The 18,874-nt window shown below is 54.2% G+C and overlaps 1 protein-coding gene across 1 annotated transcript in view; it reads left to right on the top strand.

Annotated features, from left to right (window-relative positions):
* The first annotated feature begins 588 nt into the window (after positions 1 to 588).
* Positions 589 to 18,874, top strand: part of LOC140430870 (lysosomal protective protein-like) — a 44,550-nt gene continuing 26,264 nt past the window's right edge. The window contains exons 1-5 of the mRNA XM_072518633.1: positions 589 to 800; positions 12,264 to 12,375; positions 13,297 to 13,434; positions 15,932 to 16,090; positions 17,247 to 17,338. Of these exons, the coding sequence (XP_072374734.1) occupies positions 646 to 800; positions 12,264 to 12,375; positions 13,297 to 13,434; positions 15,932 to 16,090; positions 17,247 to 17,338 (656 nt within the window). The 5' untranslated portion in view covers positions 589 to 645. The remainder of the gene's footprint in view (positions 801 to 12,263; positions 12,376 to 13,296; positions 13,435 to 15,931; positions 16,091 to 17,246; positions 17,339 to 18,874) is intronic.

The following is an 18,874-nucleotide window of genomic DNA, read 5'->3' as shown; positions in this document are numbered from 1 at the left end:
ATATTGATGTTCCTTTTCTTTTGCTGGGTCAAAATCCAGGAATTCCCTCCCTAATTGCACAGTGGGTGTACTTACATGTACCACATAGACTGCAGTGGTTCGAGAAGGCAGCTCACCGCCACCTTCTCAAGTGCAATTAGGGATGGGCAATAAAAACAAATTTTAAATTGCATTTAGGAATGTGAACTGTTTTGAGACACGTTGAGGATATGATAAATACATATTTATACATAGATAGCCGTCTTTCTTTAGCTGTGTGGTTGCTGGGCAAACTCCGTTTGGAGAATATTCAATGGTTGAGAGGAGCACGAGTTCTTATCTACACTGTATTAATGTATTTAAAGGACAGGCTAAGGACACAGGTCATTTAATTACTTTACCAAGACTATTGGCACATTTCCCAGTACAAATGATAGATTGTCACCTGCATTGATATTCCAATATTTGGTTTAATACCTTGTGATTTCTCTTTATTGTCTGATATTGTAACTCCCTGCCTCATTGTATAATTTACTATCAGTCATGTGATCATGCAATTCCTAGCCCCAGTTATATAAGGAGTTGTCTGCCACCACATTCCTGTGAGATCCTCCGGGTTGTAGTTGTTAATCTTACGGTCTCCCTCTCTCCGCCTGCTTCGCAGCAATGTGGTGGAGTTTGCTGTTGCTCTGTGTGGGCGGCGCTCTGGGATATTACGCCCCAGATGAAATCCTGTCCTTGCCGGGTCTGAACACCCAACTAAACTTCAGGCAGTGGTCCGGCTACCTGCAGGCATCTACAGGCCAACATCTACATTACTGGTAAGTGAATGGGGCTCCACAGGAGCTAAGGCACGGGGATACCCTACCCTGGCATTGGGCACAAGGTAAAGTTAGTGTCTGACAGTCCCCTGGTCTCCTGAACTCAGTGGGTGAAGATCCCAAATCAGATCCCTGGTCTGTGTAGAGTTGGAAATTAAAACTGGGCTAAACTAAATTCTGGATATGTTGATGAGGTGGAGTTGGGGAAGATTGTGATTGAGAGATTGTGCAGCGTTCGCTATTACTGATCATTTTCCAATTAATTCCTGAGTGATGCCCTCCACTGTTCAATATCCCATTGGCATCCAGTGTTTGGGAAAAGGCAGGAAGAATGGATGTTGGGGGGAGGGTGGGGGGGGGGGTAACAGATTCTGATGGATTGTGGGTTGCATCCAGGAAGAGTCAGAGGGAAGAATAAAGAAAATAAAGTCTTGCATTCATATCGTATTTTTTATGATTACTGCTCATCTCAAAGTGCATTACAGACAATGATGTTGTTTTGAAGAGTAGCCACTGTTGCAATGTAGGAAATGGACCAACCATTTTATGCACAGCAGCTCCCACAAACAGCAATGTGACCCTGACCAGATAATTTGAATTTGTGATACTGATTGAGGGAGAAATATTGGCCAAGGTAGTGGGGAGAACTCCCCATTCTTCTTCAATGGGATCTTCGAGGTCCACTCGAAAAGACAGTCTTGATTTCACACTCATCTATCCAGGGCTGGAAAAGTTTGTTGATGAGGAAGATTGGGTCAGCTGGGGGTGTTTTCACTGGACAAAGGAGGCTGAGGGAAGATTTAATTGAGGTGTATAAAATGATCTGAAGTCCAGAGTGAATATGAAGGATCTATTTCTCTTCGCAAAGAGGTTTATAACCTAGATTATTCAAAGGAATTGATAGAAGAACTGTGTCCAGCTGCTCAACATGATGGGCTGGATTCTCCGATCGCTGACACTGAAATCGCGTTTGGCAATCGGCCAGAGAATCCACTTTTACACTCGAATCAGGGGCGGTGCTGTTTTTCCGTTGCTCTGCCCCCTCAAAAACGGCATACACCGCACGCCGTCGGGACGGCCTCAGGACGGGTCTGCATGTGGCTGGCGCCATGCTGTACAGCGCGGCTGCCCCAGGCCGCCACCATGCGCATGTGCGCCTACGGACCTAGCCACTCTGCGGCCGTATCCACAGGTAAAGCAAGGGGCTTTACACGGCGTGGCTGGTAGCCCCCCCCCCCCCACTGAGTGGAGGATCAGTGCGGGGCCGGTCCTGACTTTGTAGCCGTAAGACCAGACAGATCCTGCAGACGTAGTCACAGAATCGGAGTGTTCAGCCCGATGTGTCTAGTGTGTGGGTCAGATAATTTGTTTGTTTTCTGCTTTTCTGTGATTGTATTCTCCACATTTTCAGCCTCCAGCACTGGATAGCAGCAATGTGAAAAAGAGAGACAAATGTGTAAATCTTTCTCTGTCAGTACATAGCCCCTCCATCGGTAGCAAGTCCTCCACTGTGCCTCCTCATGGAGTCACACAGAAACTAGGCCCTTCGCAGCCACTAGGTTAATGTTTCAGAGGAATAGAGAGGAGGTTTGGCTCCCAGACATGTGGGGCGTCATTCTCCGACCCCCCCGCCGGGTCGGAGAATGGCCGTTGGCCGTCGTGAATCCCGCCCCCGCCCCTGCCGAAGTCTCCGAAGGGAGAAAAGTCGGCGGGGCGTTAATGGCGCCGCTGCCGCGGAGAATGTCACGGGTCTGCGCAAGGCAGCCGATTTTCGGCCTGCCGATATTCTCCCTTCCGGATGGGCCGAAGTCCCGTCGACGTGATGACCGTTCACGTCGACGTGAATCAAACCTCCTTTTCATCGGCGTGACCCGGTGCTCCAGGCTCACGCCGACCAGCGAGGAGGTGAGTGACGGCCTGGGGGGTTGGCTCTGGGCAGGAAATGGCGTGGCCGCAGACTGATTGCGTGAGGAGAGGTGTGTCTCGGCTTGTGTGTGTGTGTGTGCGGCGGGGGGGGTGGTTAGAGTAGGCTGGGCTCCGGGGGAGTGCCGGGAGGGGGTCCGTGCTGGCGTGGAGGTTGGGGGTTGGGGGGGGTCCATGCTGGGGTGGAGGTTGGGGGGGGGGGTCCGTGCTGGGGTGGAGGTTGGGGGTTGGGGGGGGTCCGTGCTGGGGTGGAGGTTGGGGAGGGGGTCCGTGCTGGGGTGGAGGTTGGGGGTTGGGGGGGGTCCGTGCTGGGGTGGAGGTTGGGGAGGGGGTCCGTGCCGGGGTGGAGGTTGGGGGGGGGTCCGTGCTGGGGTGGAGGTTGGGGGTTGGGGGGGGTCCGTGCTGGGGTGGAGGTTGGGGAGGGGGTCCGTGCTGGGGTGGAGGTTGGGGGTTGGGGGGGGTCCGTGCTGGGGCGGAGGTTGGGGAGGGGGTCCGTGCCGGGGTGGAGGTTGGGGGGGGTCCGTGCTGGGGTGGAGGTTGGGGGGGGTCCGTGCTGGGGTGGAGGTTGGGGGTTGGGGGGGGGTCCGTGCCGGGGTGGAGGTTGGGGGGGGGGGTCCGTGCTGGGGTGGAGGTTGGGGAGGGGGTCCGTGCCGGGGTGGAGGTTGGGGGGGGGGTCCGTGCTGGGGTGGAGGTTAGGGAGGGGGTCCGTGCCGGGGTGGAGGTTGGGGGGGGGTCCGTGCTGGGGTGGAGGTTGGGGGTTGGGGAGGGGGTCCGTGCCGGGGTGGAGGTTGGGGAGGGGGTCCGTGCCGGGGTGGAGGTTGGGGGGGGGTCCGTGCCGGGGTGGAGGTTGGGGAGGGGGTCCGTGCCGGGGTGGAGGTTGGGGGGGGGGGGGTCCGTGCTGGGGTGGAGGTTGGGGAGGGGGTCCGTGCCGGGGTGGAGGTTGGGGGGGGGGGTCCGTGCTGGGGTGGAGGTTGGGGGGGGGGGGTCCGTGCTGGGGTGGAGGTTGGGGAGGGGGTCCGTGCCGGGGTGGAGGTTGGGGAGGGGGTCTGTGCCGGGGTGGAGGTTGGGGGGGGGGGTCCGTGCTGGGGTGGAGGTTGGGGGGGGGTCCGTGCCGGGGTGGAGGTTGGGGAGGGGGTCCGTGCCGGGGTGGAGGTTGGGGAGGGGGTCCGTGCCGGGGTGGAGGTTGGGGGGGTGGTCCGTGCTGGGGTGGAGGTTGGGGGTTGGGGAGGGGGTCCGTGCCGGGGTGGAGGTTGGGGGGGGGTCCGTGCTGGGGTGGAGGTTGGGGGTTGGGAGGGGGTCCGTGCCGGGATGGAGGTTGGGGGGGGGGTCCGTGCTGGGGTGGAGGTTGGGGGTTGGGGAGGGGGTCCGTGCCGGGGTGGGTGATGGGAGGGCAAATGAGTTGGTCCACCTGGCCAGGCGCCAGCCTCCAAAGGTTGGACCCATGCGGTCCATGCCACCTGGCTGGGGGGAGGAGGGGATATTGGCAATGATGACATGTCGTCGTTCCCCTCCCCCCCACCAGGCCGTCATGTTTTCAGACCATCCAGCGATGTTGGCCGCCGTGGTGGCAGCCGCTCATGTCTATGTTGCCCTGGATGATGAGGAGCGTGCCAGAGAGGCGGCGCAGGCTGTCGCAGAGGGGCAGGCGGCAGCCGCCCAGGCTGGAGGGACACCTGACCGACAGGACGAGGAGGGGGAGGAGGACGTCGTGGCCCCACGGCAACGGAGGCACCCGAGGGCGCCCCGTGTGTACCGGCCCCGGCAGTCATACCAGGACCTCACGGACCGGGAATGCAGGAGGAGACTCCGGATGAGCCGGGAAACCGTGGCACACATCTGCCACCTGCTGGCACACCTGTCACCGCGTGGCACTGGCGGGGGACACCCTCTCCCCGTGTCCGTCAAGGTTACGGTGGCCCTGAACTTTTATGCAACGGGGTCATTCCAGGCACCGAGTGGGGACCTGTCCGGCATATCGCAGACATCGGTGCATCCGGGCAGTGACAGATGCTCTTCATGCCATGGCGCACCGCTACATCCGCTTCCCCGTGGACCGGGCCAGCCAAGATGCCCGGGCCGTGGGCTTCTCTGCCGTTGCCAGGTTCCCCATGGTCCAGGGCGCGATTGATGGGATGCACGTCGCCGTGCGGCCACCTGCAGAGAACAGGGCCGTGTTCACTAATAGGAAGGGGACCTATTCAATGAACGTACAGGTGGTCTGCGACCACCGCATGATGATCCTGCACGTCTGCGCCCATCACCCAGGCAGTGTACACGACTCATTCGTGTTGTCGCGGTCATCCATCCCCGGCATGTACGAGGGACGCCATCCCCGGCTGAGGGGCTGGTTGCTGGGCGACAGGGGCTACCCATTGCGATCGTGGCTGATGACGCCTATACGGAGGCCACGCAATGAGGCGGAGAACCGCTACAATGATGCCCATGTAGCGACAAGGGGAGTGATCGAGAGGTGCTTTGGCGTGCTGAAGATGCGTTTCAGGTGCCTGGACCTCTCTGGGGGCGCCCTCCAGTATCGGTCAGATAGGGTCGGCCGCATCATTGTGGTGTGCTGCGTCCTGCACAACATAGCCCAGCAGAGGGGCGATGTGCCGCAGGCAGAGGAGGGCGGAGTGGAGGAGCAGCAGGAAGAGGCCCAGTCCTCCCCAGATGAGGGGGATGGGGGCAATGGTCAGGGCAGACGGGGTAGACACAGGCGGGTGGCTGTCCATCGTTACCGGCTGGCCCAGCGGGCACGGGACAGACTGATAGACGCCCGCTTCACTGACTAGATGGGCGTGGGAATCGGGTAGTATGGCCACAGACCGCACACCATGACAACAGCCGACCACCCACACCCCCCACCCATCCACCCACCCAGCACCCTCACCCCCCTCCCCAACCCCACACACCCCACCCGCATGCACACCACCCCCCCACCCCCAATTGCCGATCCACCGGCGGCACAACGGGCCGGGCTCACCCAGTTGCGGGTGGACGCGTGTCTATCGCAGGCCATGGAGGATGATGACAACCCGCCTCCGATGAGCTCCTGGCTCTACATTGTTGGACTATGTCTGACCCATGGCCACAGTACCACCATCCACCTGGACCATCCCTGCATGCGGCTGTGACACTGCAGCGCACGGTCCCGTCCTCTGCCCGGGGGATGTTGATGGCGGCCCAGGGGGAAGGGGGCAGACTCACCTGGGGCTGAGGTAAGACCACCCGTCACACACACACTTGCGCTCAACGTACATGACACGCCCGCACACTTTGGACAGAGCACAAAGGCAGCTTCGGTAGGTGTAACATTGACTTTAATAACCAAAGGAGTTCATGCACGTGCCCTAGCCCCTAAAACTCATCTGTGCCCTGCACCCGTGCCAACTTACTCAGTGTCTAATTGTTTGGCCTTACGGGCCCTTTGACTACGTCTACGTGGTTCCCCAGACGGTACAGCAGAACTGGAGGTGGACTCCTGTGATTCCTGCCCTCTGACACCGGATCCCTTTGGCGGCCGTTTCCTGAGGCGTCCTGGCCTAGATGGGCCAGACTGCGGCCCGGGCGACTGGGATGGCGAGCTGCCAGCCTGTCCTGCCCGTTGCCCACCCGATGCACCTGGGACGGAAGGGGGGGAGTCCGAGGTGTCGCGGTGTACCGGGACCTCCCCTACAGAGGGAGCCGGGACGGACCACACCACCTCCTCCTCCCTCGGGGTGCCCGATGGCCCCCAGGCCTCTACATGAGTGGGGGATGCGAACGGACTGGCCATCCGACGCGCCCCCGACATCTGGCGCTGCCAGTCCTGGAGGCCCGTGCTGGTATCGACAGGGGTCTGCAGGTTTGCAGCCATGGAGCCCAGGGGGTTGTCGAACCCTGTCTGCGACAGTGCGACGCCAGCTCGCACATGGCCACTGGCGCCGATGCCCTCAGCGATGGCCTGCTGAGACTGGGCCATGGCCTGCAGAGACTGGGCCATGGCCTGCAGAGACTGGGCTATGGCCTGCTGAGACTGGGCCATGGCCTGCTGAGACTGGGCCATGGCCTGCTGAGACTGGGCTATGGCGTTGAGCGCCTCTGCCATCTGGCGCTGGCACTGGCTCATGGCCTCCTGTGAGAGGGCAGCCATTTCCTGGGCCACAGACGCCACCTGCACGGAAGGCCCCAGGCCTCGCAAACCGTTCCCCATGTCTGACACCGTCGCACCCATTGCCTCCACCGTGGACGCCACCCGTGCGGTGTCAGCCTGGGGCGCACGCATGACCGGGACCACTCCCAGCTCCTGGACGCGGGTGGACTCCTCCACCTGCGACCGCAGCCGCCGCAAGCCACCCGTCACCCTATTCGCTCGTCTCCGTGTCGGTGGTTGCATCGGATCTATGTGTGGGTGTGGTAACTGCAGGAACCCGGGATCCATCTGGGCGGCAGATGTTCGCTTGGCCTGGGCTGCCCTCCGACCGCCCGGTCCCTCTGCTGCTCCTACCTCCACCTGCTGTACCGGGACGGCTGTGTTGTGCGCACCAGTGAGTGTACCAGACGCCTCATCACTAAAGTGCCCAACTGTGGTGAGTGTTTCTGCGATGGTGGAGGGTGTTGGTGACAGCAGTGGCGTTGTGTCGTGCTCTTCGTCCCACTCTGAGTCCATGGCACTTTGGGGTGGGGGTTCGTCTCCACCCATCCACTCTGAGTCACTGTCCGGTATTTCGTCTTCCCGGGTAAGGGTGTCCTGGGTAGTGCTGTCCCGGGTAGTGCTGTCCCGGGTAGTGCTGTCCCGGGTAGGGGTGTCCTGCGTAGTGGTGTCCCGGGTAGGGGTGTCCTGGATAGTGGTGTCCTGGGTAGTGGTGTCCTGGCTCGGATGTGACGGGGGCCTGTGGCTGCCCCCCTCATCGCTGGGTGGTCGCTCCCGCACGTGACGGGGGTGTCGTCTCCCTGTTGCTCCAGGTCTCTCCGTCTCCCGTGGTGTGCGAGGGGCATCCTACGGGCGTCGCATGCTGGAGGGTGCGGGTCTCTCCGTCTCCCGTGGTCTCCGAGGGGCATCCTGCGGGCGTCACATGCTGGAGGGTGCGGGTCTCTCCGTCTCCTGTGGTCTCCGAGGGGCATCCTGCGGGCGTCGCATGCTGGAGGGTGCGGGTCTCTCCGCTCCCGTGGTCTCCGAGGGGCATCCTGCGGGCGTCGCATGCTGGAGGGTGCGGGTCTCTCCGTCTCCTGTGGTCTCCGAGGGGCATCCTGCGGGCGGTCTGCATCTGCGGGGATGGGTGCCTGGACGTTTGGTCCTGCGATACACAATGAAGCATGCATGGTTAGACATCAGGCAGTGATCAGGTGATACGGGGGAGGGGGATATAGGGGAGGGGGGATATGGGGACGGGCTGTTGGTGGCTCACTTGCTCGTGGGGGCCCGACCTCTGCATCAGCAACCTCCCGGTCCTCAGGTCCGCCAGCCAGTTCCAGGGCCCTTTCCTCGTGTACGGTCAGTGGCCTCTCATCAGCGGGCCCTCCTCCAGTCCTCACATGCTCCCTATTGTTGTGTGCGCGCTTCTCCTGTGGTGGTGGGGGGGGGGTGGTGGCAGGGGTAAAAGGCAACAGTGTTAGGCAGGTATATGAATGCACGCCATCGGTTGCACGTGCATTGCAGAGGTTAAGGTTAGAGCTGGATTCACTTGGGGATATGGGGGATATGGGGGAGGGGGGATATGGGGGAGGGGGGGATATGGGGGAGGGGGGATATGGGGGAGGGGGGGATATGGGGGAGGGGGGATATGGGGGAGGGGGGATATGGGGGATATGGGGGAGGGGGGATATGGGGAGGGGGGATATGGGGGAGGGGGGATATGGGGAGGGGGGATATGGGGGAGGGGGGATATGGGGAGGGGGGATATGGGGGAGGGGGGATATGGGGGATATGGGGGAGGGGGGATATGGGGGAGGGGGGATATGGGGAGGGGGGATATGGGGGAGGGGGGGATATGGGGGAGGGGGATATGGGGGAGGGGGTTATGGGGGATATGGGGGAGGGGGGATATGGGGGAGGGGGGATATGGGGGATATGGGGGAGGGGGGATATGGGGGAGGGGGGATATGGGGGATATGGGGGAGGGGGGATATGGGGGAGGGGGGATATGGGGGATATGGGGAGGGGGGATATGGGGGATATGGGGGAGGCTCACCCTGCCTGCTCTGACGAGGTCGTTCACCTTCTTGTGGCACTGGGTGCCTGTCCGTGGTGTTAGGGCCACAGCGGTGACGACCTCTGCCACCTCCCTCCACAGACGCCGGCTGTGGCGTGGGGCAACTCTGCGGCCGTGCCCGGGATACAGGGCGTCCCTCCTCTGCTCCACCGCGTCCAGGAGCGCCTCCACATCGCGTGACTCGAACCTCGGGGCTGAGCGACGGCCAGCCATCAAGTCGGGTGTTGCGGTCGGGTGTTCCGGTCGGGTGGGGGGGAGCTGCGCGGCCTTATGAGCCGTCACGCCGTGCAGCGCGTATGACGCTGCACGACGTGAACCACTGCGCAAGCGCGGATCCCGTTACGTCGCTGCTAGCCCATTTCGGGCCGCAGACTATCGGCCCATTTTTATGACGTGACGCAAGTGGGATTTGCGCCGTTTTTTGCGCCGATCGGCGGAGTTTCCGCCGATAACGGAGAATTTTGCCCGTGGTGTCTGGCATGTGAACACGCCCTGGCACTCATGAACCAAACTTCTAGCCATGGATGGATAGCCCCATAACCTGGGGCAGCGAGTTTCACAAATTTGCCACCCTCTGCGAGTACATAGAACAGTACAGCAGAGTACAGGCCCTTCGGCCCATGATGTTGTGCCAACCATTTATCCTAATCTAAAGTCAACCTAACTAAACCCCTTCAATTTACTGCTGTCCATGTGCCTGTCCAAGTGTTGCTTAAATATCCCTAATGACTCTGACTCCCCCAACTCTGTTGGCAGTGCACCACTCTCTGTCTAAAGAACCTACCTTTGACATCTCCCCTGTACCTCCAGTCACCTTAAAATTATGTCCCCTCGTGACAGCCATTTCCACTCTGGGGAAAAGTCTCTGGCTATCCACTCTATCCATGCCTCTCATCACCTTGTACACCTCTATCAAGTCACCTCTCTTCCTTCTTCGCTCCAGTGAGAAAAGCCCTAGCTCCCTCAAGCTTTCTCAATAAGACATGCCCTCCAGACTAGGCAGCATCCTGGTAAATCTCCGCTGCACCCTCTCCAAAGCATCCACATCTTTCCTATAATAAGGTGACCAGAACCGGACTCAATATTCCAAGTATGGTCGAACCAGGATTTCACCAGGGTTTTATCCTCCTCATCTCAGTTCTATATATCATAGAATTTACAGTGCAGAAGGAGACCATTCGGCCCATCGAGTCTGCACCAGCTCTTGGAAAGAGCACCCTACCCAAGGTCAACACCTCCACCCTATCCCCATAACCCAGCAACCCCACCCAACACTAAGGACAATTTTGGACACTAAGGTCAATTTATCAAGGCCAATCCACCTAACCTGCACATCTTTGGACTGTGGGAGGAAACCGGAGCACCCGGAGGAAACCCACGCACACACGGGGAGGATGTGCAGACTCCGCACAGACAGTGACCCAAGCCGGAATCAAACCTGGGACCCTGGAGCTGTGAAGCAATTGTGCTATCCACAATGCTACCGTGCTGTCCACTTATATATACAACCTCTCAACCTATATCCGTGACCTCTCTTTCTATATTGCACACAAGGGGGAACCATTTCATCTACGTTTACTTTCTCAATCGCATTTAATATTTTAAACACCTTCCAACAAACTTCGGGACATCATCCACAATACCGCACTCTCAACAGCAAGAGCGGAAAAAAAAAAATTTTTAATTCTCTTTTTCCAATTACGGGGAAATTTAACATGGCCAATTCACCTATCCTGCACAGCTTTAGGTTGTGGGGGTGAAACCCACGCAAACACGGGGAGAATGTGCAAACTCCACACGGACAGTGTTCCAGAGCCGGGATCGAACCTGGGACCTTGGCGCCGTGAGGTAGCAGTGCTACCCACTGCGCCACCGTGCTGCCCTGGAGCAGAAAAATGTTGATTGGTTTGAAGCTAACATCACTGTGATGAAGCCTGTCATTGAAGCCAAGTGGTTCGCTCTCATTAATTACAAGGGAGAGCCGAACGAGAAGACTCTGAATGTACTAAGAGCTGCATTAGCATTCCAAACTGAAATGGTCAGCAAATGGTCAGACCTTTTACATCTGGAACACTGTGTGTAGTTGCGGTCTCCATATTTAAGGAGGGATACACTTACATTAGAGACTGAAGAGTGAAGGTTCACTAAATTTGTCCCTGTGATGAGGGGATAGTCCACTGATGAGAGGCTGAGTAATAGAAGAATGAGAAGTCATCTCATTGAATGATAAAAGATTCTGAAGGGGCTTGATCGGGTAGACGTTGAGAGATCATTTCTGCTGATTGGGGAATCTAGAACATAGTCTCAGAATAAGGGGCTGATCATTTCGGACTGAGATGAGGAGCAATCTCTTCATTCAAAGGGTTGTGAATCATTGGAATTCTCTATCCCAGAGGGCTGCGGGTGCTTCATTGCTGGATACATTTAATGCTGCTGTATAGATTTCTGGTCTCTCAGGGAATCAAGGAATATGGGAAGTGAGCGGAGAAATGGAGTTGAAAGCCAAGATTAGCCATGATCAGATTGAATGGTGGATCAGATTGACGGGCCGGATAGTCTACACCTGTTCCCATTTCTTGTGTTCTGATCTGTACCTCAGCTCCACCCCTCTCCCATCTTTAGTTCACCTCCTTTGATGCCGCTACCAAACAGAACTTCATTGGTCTCCATCCTGAAAGCTCCAAATGCGCCTCAAAGCCCCCAACCTTCTGGGTGAGACCTGAAGATTTCCACTCCCCTTTGGCTGAAGAACTAATTTATAATTTCACTCCTGAAGGGTAATCCACTAAAGGAAATTGATTCTCCATATCTATCCTGTCAAACCCTTTTAACATATTAAAGACCTCAATTAGATTGCCCTTACTGAAAAATGTCAACAGCATAAACAGAATAATTACTTTCAGAAGACCAGGGCCAGAAGTGACCTTGATGGATCACTCTCCAATCCAGTGACTATAGAGTAGATCGGGAAATACTGCTCCCATTGGTTCAAGGGTCACAAAACCAGAAGACATTGATTTAAAGTGATTGGCAGAAAAAGAGGGACGTGAATGAATGATTGGTTAAGAGCTGGAGAGCACTACCTGAGTGGGTGATGGAGGCAGCTCCATTTGTGGTTTACAAAAGGAAATTATATAATTATGAAGGGAAAAGATTGGCATTGCTCCAGTGAACAGACAGGAGAGTGAAACTAGCTGAGTAGCTCTCATAGAGAGTTAGTATGGTTACAAACCGTTGAATGGCTTCCTCCCTGTGCTGGAATTGTTTAATGATTCTAAAACTGTGCCTCACCTCTCCATGCTCTTGCGGGCTCCTCTAACTTGTTAATTCCAAATTGTTTTGGCTCCTGCAGGTTTGTGACATCCCAGCACGACCCAGCCAATGACCCTATGGTCCTGTGGCTGAATGGTGGACCTGGGTGCAGTTCCTTAGATGGATTGCTTGCTGAAAATGGACCTTTGCATGTAAGTGCTTACCTTACTGATTGAGTTTTCTGTTGGCAAATCTCAGTTAAGACAGCAGTGTTGACTTTAAGTCATGCCCGGGCTGGTGGGATGGGACAGCGAGGGTTCCTGGTTCTGTCCTGACTCATTGCTCACCGACCAGCCCAAGTTGGTGTTTGAAGATCGGAAAACCCAAACTCTTGTTTCCCCTTTCCATTCCCAGAACATGGATTAGGAATGGAATCTGTAATCTTCTGATTAGTCTAGCTCAGTGCTGTCCAGGGTTGCACATTTATACTCTGAGCCATTGGGAGAATTGAGAATACAGTTTTGATTTGGAAACATAGGAAATAGGAGCAGGGGGAGGCCTTTTGGCCCTTCGAGCCTGCTCCACCATTCATTATGATCATGGCTGATCATCCAACTCAGTAACCTATTCCTGCTTTCCCCCCAAATCCTTTGATCCCTTTAGCCCCAAGAGCTATGTCTAACTCTTTCTTGGAAATATACATTTTGGCCTCAACTGCGTTCTGTGGTAGCGAATTCCACAGGCTCACCTCTCTCTGGGTGAAGAAATTACTCCTCATCTCAATTCTAAAATGTTTACTCTGTACCCTTAGACTATGAACCCTGGATCTGGACACGTCCACCATCAGGAACATCCTTCCTGCACCTACCCTGTTTAGTCCTCTTAGAATGTTATAGGTTTCTATGAGATCCCCCTTCATTCTTCTGAACTCCTGCAATAAAATGAGGGAAATTGCACCAAGTGAACAGGAGATAAATAGCCAAGGAGCTGTTGAAGGTTGGTATGTGTCGGGTTCTTTGTGTCGTGGGGGTTGGGAGGGGTTGTGGAGGCGAGAGTAGGGGCTGGGGGAGTTGCTTAATGCAGACTCTGATCGATAGATCACATCCTGCTAACTCCAGTGTATTTATTTCCAGGTGAATCCCGATGGTCGCACACTCTACATCAACGGGTACAGCTGGAACAGGGTGGCCAATGTTCTGTACCTGGAATCCCCGGCTGGTGTTGGCTTCTCCTATTCTGATAATAGAAACTACGTCACCAATGATATGGAGGTATTGCGCTCAATCTGCTGCCGCTGCTAGGACACCCAGGGAGTGAGAGAAGTTTGCTGGGGGCTGGGTCACCACTTCTGGCCCGGAGAGGGTAGAAATGTGCCAGTAAAAGACAAAACAGGGATCCTTTGATAACCAGGGCTATTTATTTCTTGCCTCCAACAATCAGTGTGTCACTCAAGATAGCTGTTTGAGCAGCTGCTGTTAATTATCCTATCCAGACTGTTGAGTGAAATGGACCTTGTTCTAGATGAACCTTTGCACATCACGAGCTTCATTTTCTTCATTGAGAGACTGAGTCTCTGATCTTCTCTTCATCCTCTCTCTATAGTGTTTCCTGCTCTCCTGCCTCTGATTTTGAGAATGATGCATCTTCTCCTTATTTTGTTTTAATTGTTTTTTTCAATAGTGTCTGACATTGAGATGTCTCATTGCCCTTCATGCAATGATCTATCTATTGATACGTGACAAAAAGTTGCCATGCAGGTTAATATGGGAACTTTCTGTGCTCTGTCGTCCCGACAGGACTTCGTTGTTTCTAAACTGGGTGCGTTTCCTGACTGGGACATGTATCTCTGTAAAGTGAAGGTGCTTCTCTCACGCTGCAGGGCCCTCACTCCACTTGCTCCATATGGAATCTGAAACACCAACTCTTGGCTCAGGGTTCCCTCTGGGAAAGGGTTTAGGATTTCACTATGCTAATCCAGGTGTCAGTTTGTGGACCCAATGTTCCAGGGTCAAAACTAAACAGTGACAGTGTGAAGTAGTTTAGATAACCAGGCCATCGCAAGGTCAAAAACACTTGAAGGATTTAATCGTCAGGTAAATAATTGGCACAAAGAACTCTTGGCTCTAGCACGGTGACTGCAGTCTGGTGACAGAGCTAACCTTCTCCTCTTATCCCTTTACTTCAATAAATACACTTTAAAATCTTTCAATAATGAATGGAAAACTCTGAATGTTGGACACAGGAAGGTACAGAAAAACATTGTTTATCTGAGCACTCCCTAAATCTGATTGTCCCTGATCAGCACTGTCTCAAATATCTATCCAGTTCTCCCTTCCCCTCGTCACTCCATTTCACATGTTAACCACCATCTTTGTGAAGTAGTTTAAACTAAGTTGACTGCATCTTTCCTTTTAAAATACACACTGGTTCTAGACCTGGTGTCAATGGCAAATTTATTATTGGAGTTCGGTTTATCAACTCTTTTAAAAATCGTGGATAAAACTCTCCTCAGTCTCATCTTCACCACAGTGAACAATCCCAGGCTCTTCAAATTTTCCTCACAGCTCTGATGTCTTCAGCTGGTTAACAGATCCTTGCACTCTCTGTAATGCCAGAATATTTTTCTTGCAGCACAACCACCAGTATAAGTAGTTCAGTACTCTAGGGATTTTCCTCACATTCCTGTGTAACACTTCCCAATATTCAGCTTACTGCTACTGCGTACAATGCTTCAATAAAATCTCCACCACTGCCCCATGTCACTCTGTATTGTATCACGGAGCAAAGTTATTTAATTTATGTTTTCACTACTTATTTCCAATTCCTAACTCACATCTGACACTTTTTACTAATTTCCCAAACTATTGACTTTCCTGTTTATGTTGTCTCTTCCCTACAGTTTGGAGACATCAGCAAACAAAAATACTTCAATTTTTGCCTCCACCTAATAATGTGTCCTCAGTAGTGAGCCCAGTGGAACTGAGTCATGACCCTTTTCCACTCTGATGATGGGTCATTGTGCTCAACCTGTTAGGAAACCCCTGGTAGTTACAGCAGTTTTCTGGGGGTTGGTGATCCCTGTGGCACTAAAGTCATGACCCTTTTCCACTCTGACCCAGCTCCATTCACAAAAACACTTTTGCTTTCTCTCATTTCATCAATTTTCAGAACTCCTGCGCCGTTCTGTAGCCAAGAATAGTTTGATTATCGAGTCAAAGAAAGAAGAAAAACTTGTATTTCACAACCTCGGGATATCCCAAAGTGCCTCAGAATCAATTGAATATTTCAAAAGTGTGGTCATTGTTATAGGAAATATGGCAGCTAGGGTTGGGCACAGCAAGATCCCACAGTCACTAGCAAAAATTTCCCTGGTTGTCTTCATAATAGTGCCATGGGCTTCTTACATCGCTGAAGAGGCATTTGGGACCTTGGCTTAGTGTCTCATCTGAAAGACAACACATCTGACTGCAGGCGGTTGTAATACCAGCACTGGGTACCACCCTGGATTGTGTGCTGAAGTCTCCTGAGTGGGACTTGAACCCACATCCTACTAACTGTTTGAGGTACCGGAGCTACCCAGCGAGCTGACACTCAAATGACTTGGGAGATGAACAACTGCAATCTCAAAGCTTTCAGGGCAGCCAGCACCCTGAACCCAGTAATATCAATGACTTTAGCTGGCAGGTTCTTTATGAGTCTTTCACCCAGCAGAAAGCACAGCTCTAACTCCTGATCTTGTATTTGCCTCCCTACTCCTCACTTCAAAAGGTTGCCGAGAACAACTACTTGGCCCTGCTGGATTTCTTCAAAAAGTTTCCCAGCTTCCAGCGGAATGACTTCTACGTCACTGGTGAAAGTTATGGGGGCGTCTATGTGCCGAGTCTGACTCTGAAAATTGCCAATGGCCCAGCCAAGATTAACTTGAAGGTATTTGCATTTCCTTCTGCTCTGGAAACTGGATCAGCGTCTTCCCGCCCCTCTGTTTGACCCTCCACCTGTTATTGTTTGGGTGTATTGTCCTGGCTGTAATCTGGAACACTGGCCCCAGCCCCACACATGGGATTGAAGCGTTTAATAATGGGTGAGAGAGAGTAAAGAGTCACAATTTTATCACAATGTCAGAAAGAGCCTCGCAGGTTATTTAATTTTTTTTTAAATTTGGAGTCTCCAATTCTTGTTTTCCAATTAACGGGCAATTTAACATGGCCAATCTACCTACCTTGCACATCTTTCGGGCTGTAGGGGGTGAGACCCACACAGACACGGGGAGAATGTACAAGCTCCACACGGACAGTGACCCGGGGCCAGGATCCGAACCTGGGTCCTCAGCGCCGTGACTACTGCGCCACCATGCCGCCCTAGCCTCACAGGTAATGAAGTACTTTTGAAGAGTCATCATCATAGTGAAGTAGGAAACGTGGCTGCCAATTTGGACACCACCAGCTGACACAAACAGGAATAATCTGCTTTCCTGATGTTGGTGGGATAAAATTTGGCCAGAACACGGGGGAGGTCTACCCAGCTGTTCTTAGATATAGTGCTGTGGGATCTTTTAACTCCATCTGAGATGGCGAGATTTGGTTCAATTTCTCATCAAAACAATGAGGCACTCTCTCAGTACTGCACTGACGTGTGAGGCTCGATTTATATCCTCCAGTTTTTGAAGTGGGTTCAAACACACAATAATAATAATAATAGTCGCTCATTGTCACAAATAGGCTTCCATGAAGTTACTGCGAAAAGCCGCTAGTCGCCACATTCCGGCGCCTGTTCGGAGAGGCTGGTACGGGATCACCTGACTCGGAGATGAAAATGATACCCATTGAGCGACTGGCACAGGCTGCTGTTCTTCAGTGTCTAGGTGGGCAGGAGCAACGCCCAATCCTACAGCCAATCCTTGATGGCAGCTGGTTTAGGCAAATTGCTGCTGTGGGTGGGTCCCCAATATCCTTCCAGTTAAGATTTTCCCCATTGTACACGCTGACTAATGTCGGCATTGGTATATCCTGGAGTTACTGTCTTCAGGATGTGGATGGGGGCAGGGGCCCAGCTTGTTGTGGTGATGCTACATTCTCTGTTCTAGGGGTTTGCCGTCGGGAACGGATTGAGCAGCACGTATTTCAATGACCAGTCAGTCGTCTATTTCGGATATTACCACGGACTCTTCGGCGACACGTGGGTATTATGTTCGAACCTCTAAACCAGGTGTACTAAATCACAACGCGAGGTTGGGCTAAAAGGGGCATCGTGTTCTCTCCCTGAAATGTTGCACACACCAGGGGCGTCATTCTCCGACACCCCAGCGGGTCAGAGAATGGCCGTTTGCCGCTGTGAATCCCGCCCCCGCCGGTTGCCGAAGTCTCCGGTACCGGATATTCGGCGGGGGCGGGAATCGGGCCGCGCCGGTTGGCGGGCCCCCCCCGCTGGATTCTCCGGCCCGGATGGGCCGAAGTCCCGCCGATAAATTGCCTGTCCCGCCGGCGTAAATTAGAGTACCTATTTACCGGCGGGACAAGGCGGCGTGGGCGAGCTCCGGGGTCCTGGGGGGGGCGCGGGGCGATCTGACCCCGGGGGGTGCCCCCACGGTGGCCTGGCCCGCGATCGGGGCCCACTGATCCGCGGGCGGGCCTGTGCCGTGGGGGCACTCTTTCCCTTCCGCCTCCGCAACGGTCTCCACCATGGCGGAGGCGGAAGAGACTCTCCCCACTGCGCATGCGTGGGAAACTGTCAGCGGCCGCTGACGCTCCCGCGCAAGCGCCGCCCCGACATGTAATTTCCGCGCCAGCTGGCGGGGCAACAAAGGCCGTTTCTGCCAGCTGGCGGGGCGAAAATCCCTCTGGCGTCGGCCTAGCCCCTCAATGTTGGGGCTCGGCCCCCAAAGATGCAAAGCATTCCGCACCTTTGGGGCGGCGCGATGCCCGTCTGATTGGCGCCGTTTTGGGCGCCAGTCGGCGGACATCGCGCCATTTGGGGAGAATTTCGCCCCAGGTTCTAACCCCATTGAATGGTAGCCAGACTACCATTACGAGCAGTGACCAGATTAAAACATGCAAATTCTGAGGGGACAGAGAAGATGCAAAGAAAATATTTTCCCTCAAGGAGGAATATTGAAGGGCACAGTTTCAGATTAAGGTGTTCTCCCATTTAAGATAGTGATGAGGAAAAATTTCTTCTCTCAGAGGGTCATTAATCTTAGGAATTCTGTCCCCCAGAGAGCACTAGGGGGCTTGGTCATTGAATATATTCAAAGCTGAGCTAGACAGACTTTTAATCTACAAGGGATTCAAGGGATCTCTGCCAGGCCATGATCAGATCTGCTTTGGTCTTATTGAATTGCAAAGCAGTCTCAAGCGGCCAAATGGCCTATTCCTGCACTTATTTCTTTTGTTAACTTTGGTTGATTGTTAGAAAAGGTAAATGTTATCTCTCTCACATTTGTGACTTTCCAACTCCTAGGGTACAAAGCACAAAATGGTGACAAAGGGACAGGGAGCCTTTTCTTATTCTACTTGGAGTGTATTTTGGAAAAGGAAAACACAACAGATTGAACTTTGGAAATCACAGAAGGGAGACAAGGACTGGGGCAGGGTTTGGGAAGAGTACGAGGATGGAGCAGGTGGTGTGTATATGTAAGTACATGAAAGGATGCAGGAACAAAGAACAAAGAAAAGTACAGCACAGGAACAGGCCCTTCTGCCCTCCAGGCCTGCG

The sequence above is a fragment of the Scyliorhinus torazame genome, chromosome 10, assembly GCF_047496885.1.
Source record: "Scyliorhinus torazame isolate Kashiwa2021f chromosome 10, sScyTor2.1, whole genome shotgun sequence".
Classification (NCBI taxonomy): domain Eukaryota; kingdom Metazoa; phylum Chordata; class Chondrichthyes; order Carcharhiniformes; family Scyliorhinidae; genus Scyliorhinus; species Scyliorhinus torazame.
The sequence above is the reverse complement of the archived record's forward strand: the minus strand, read 5'-3'. Positions and strand labels throughout refer to the sequence as shown.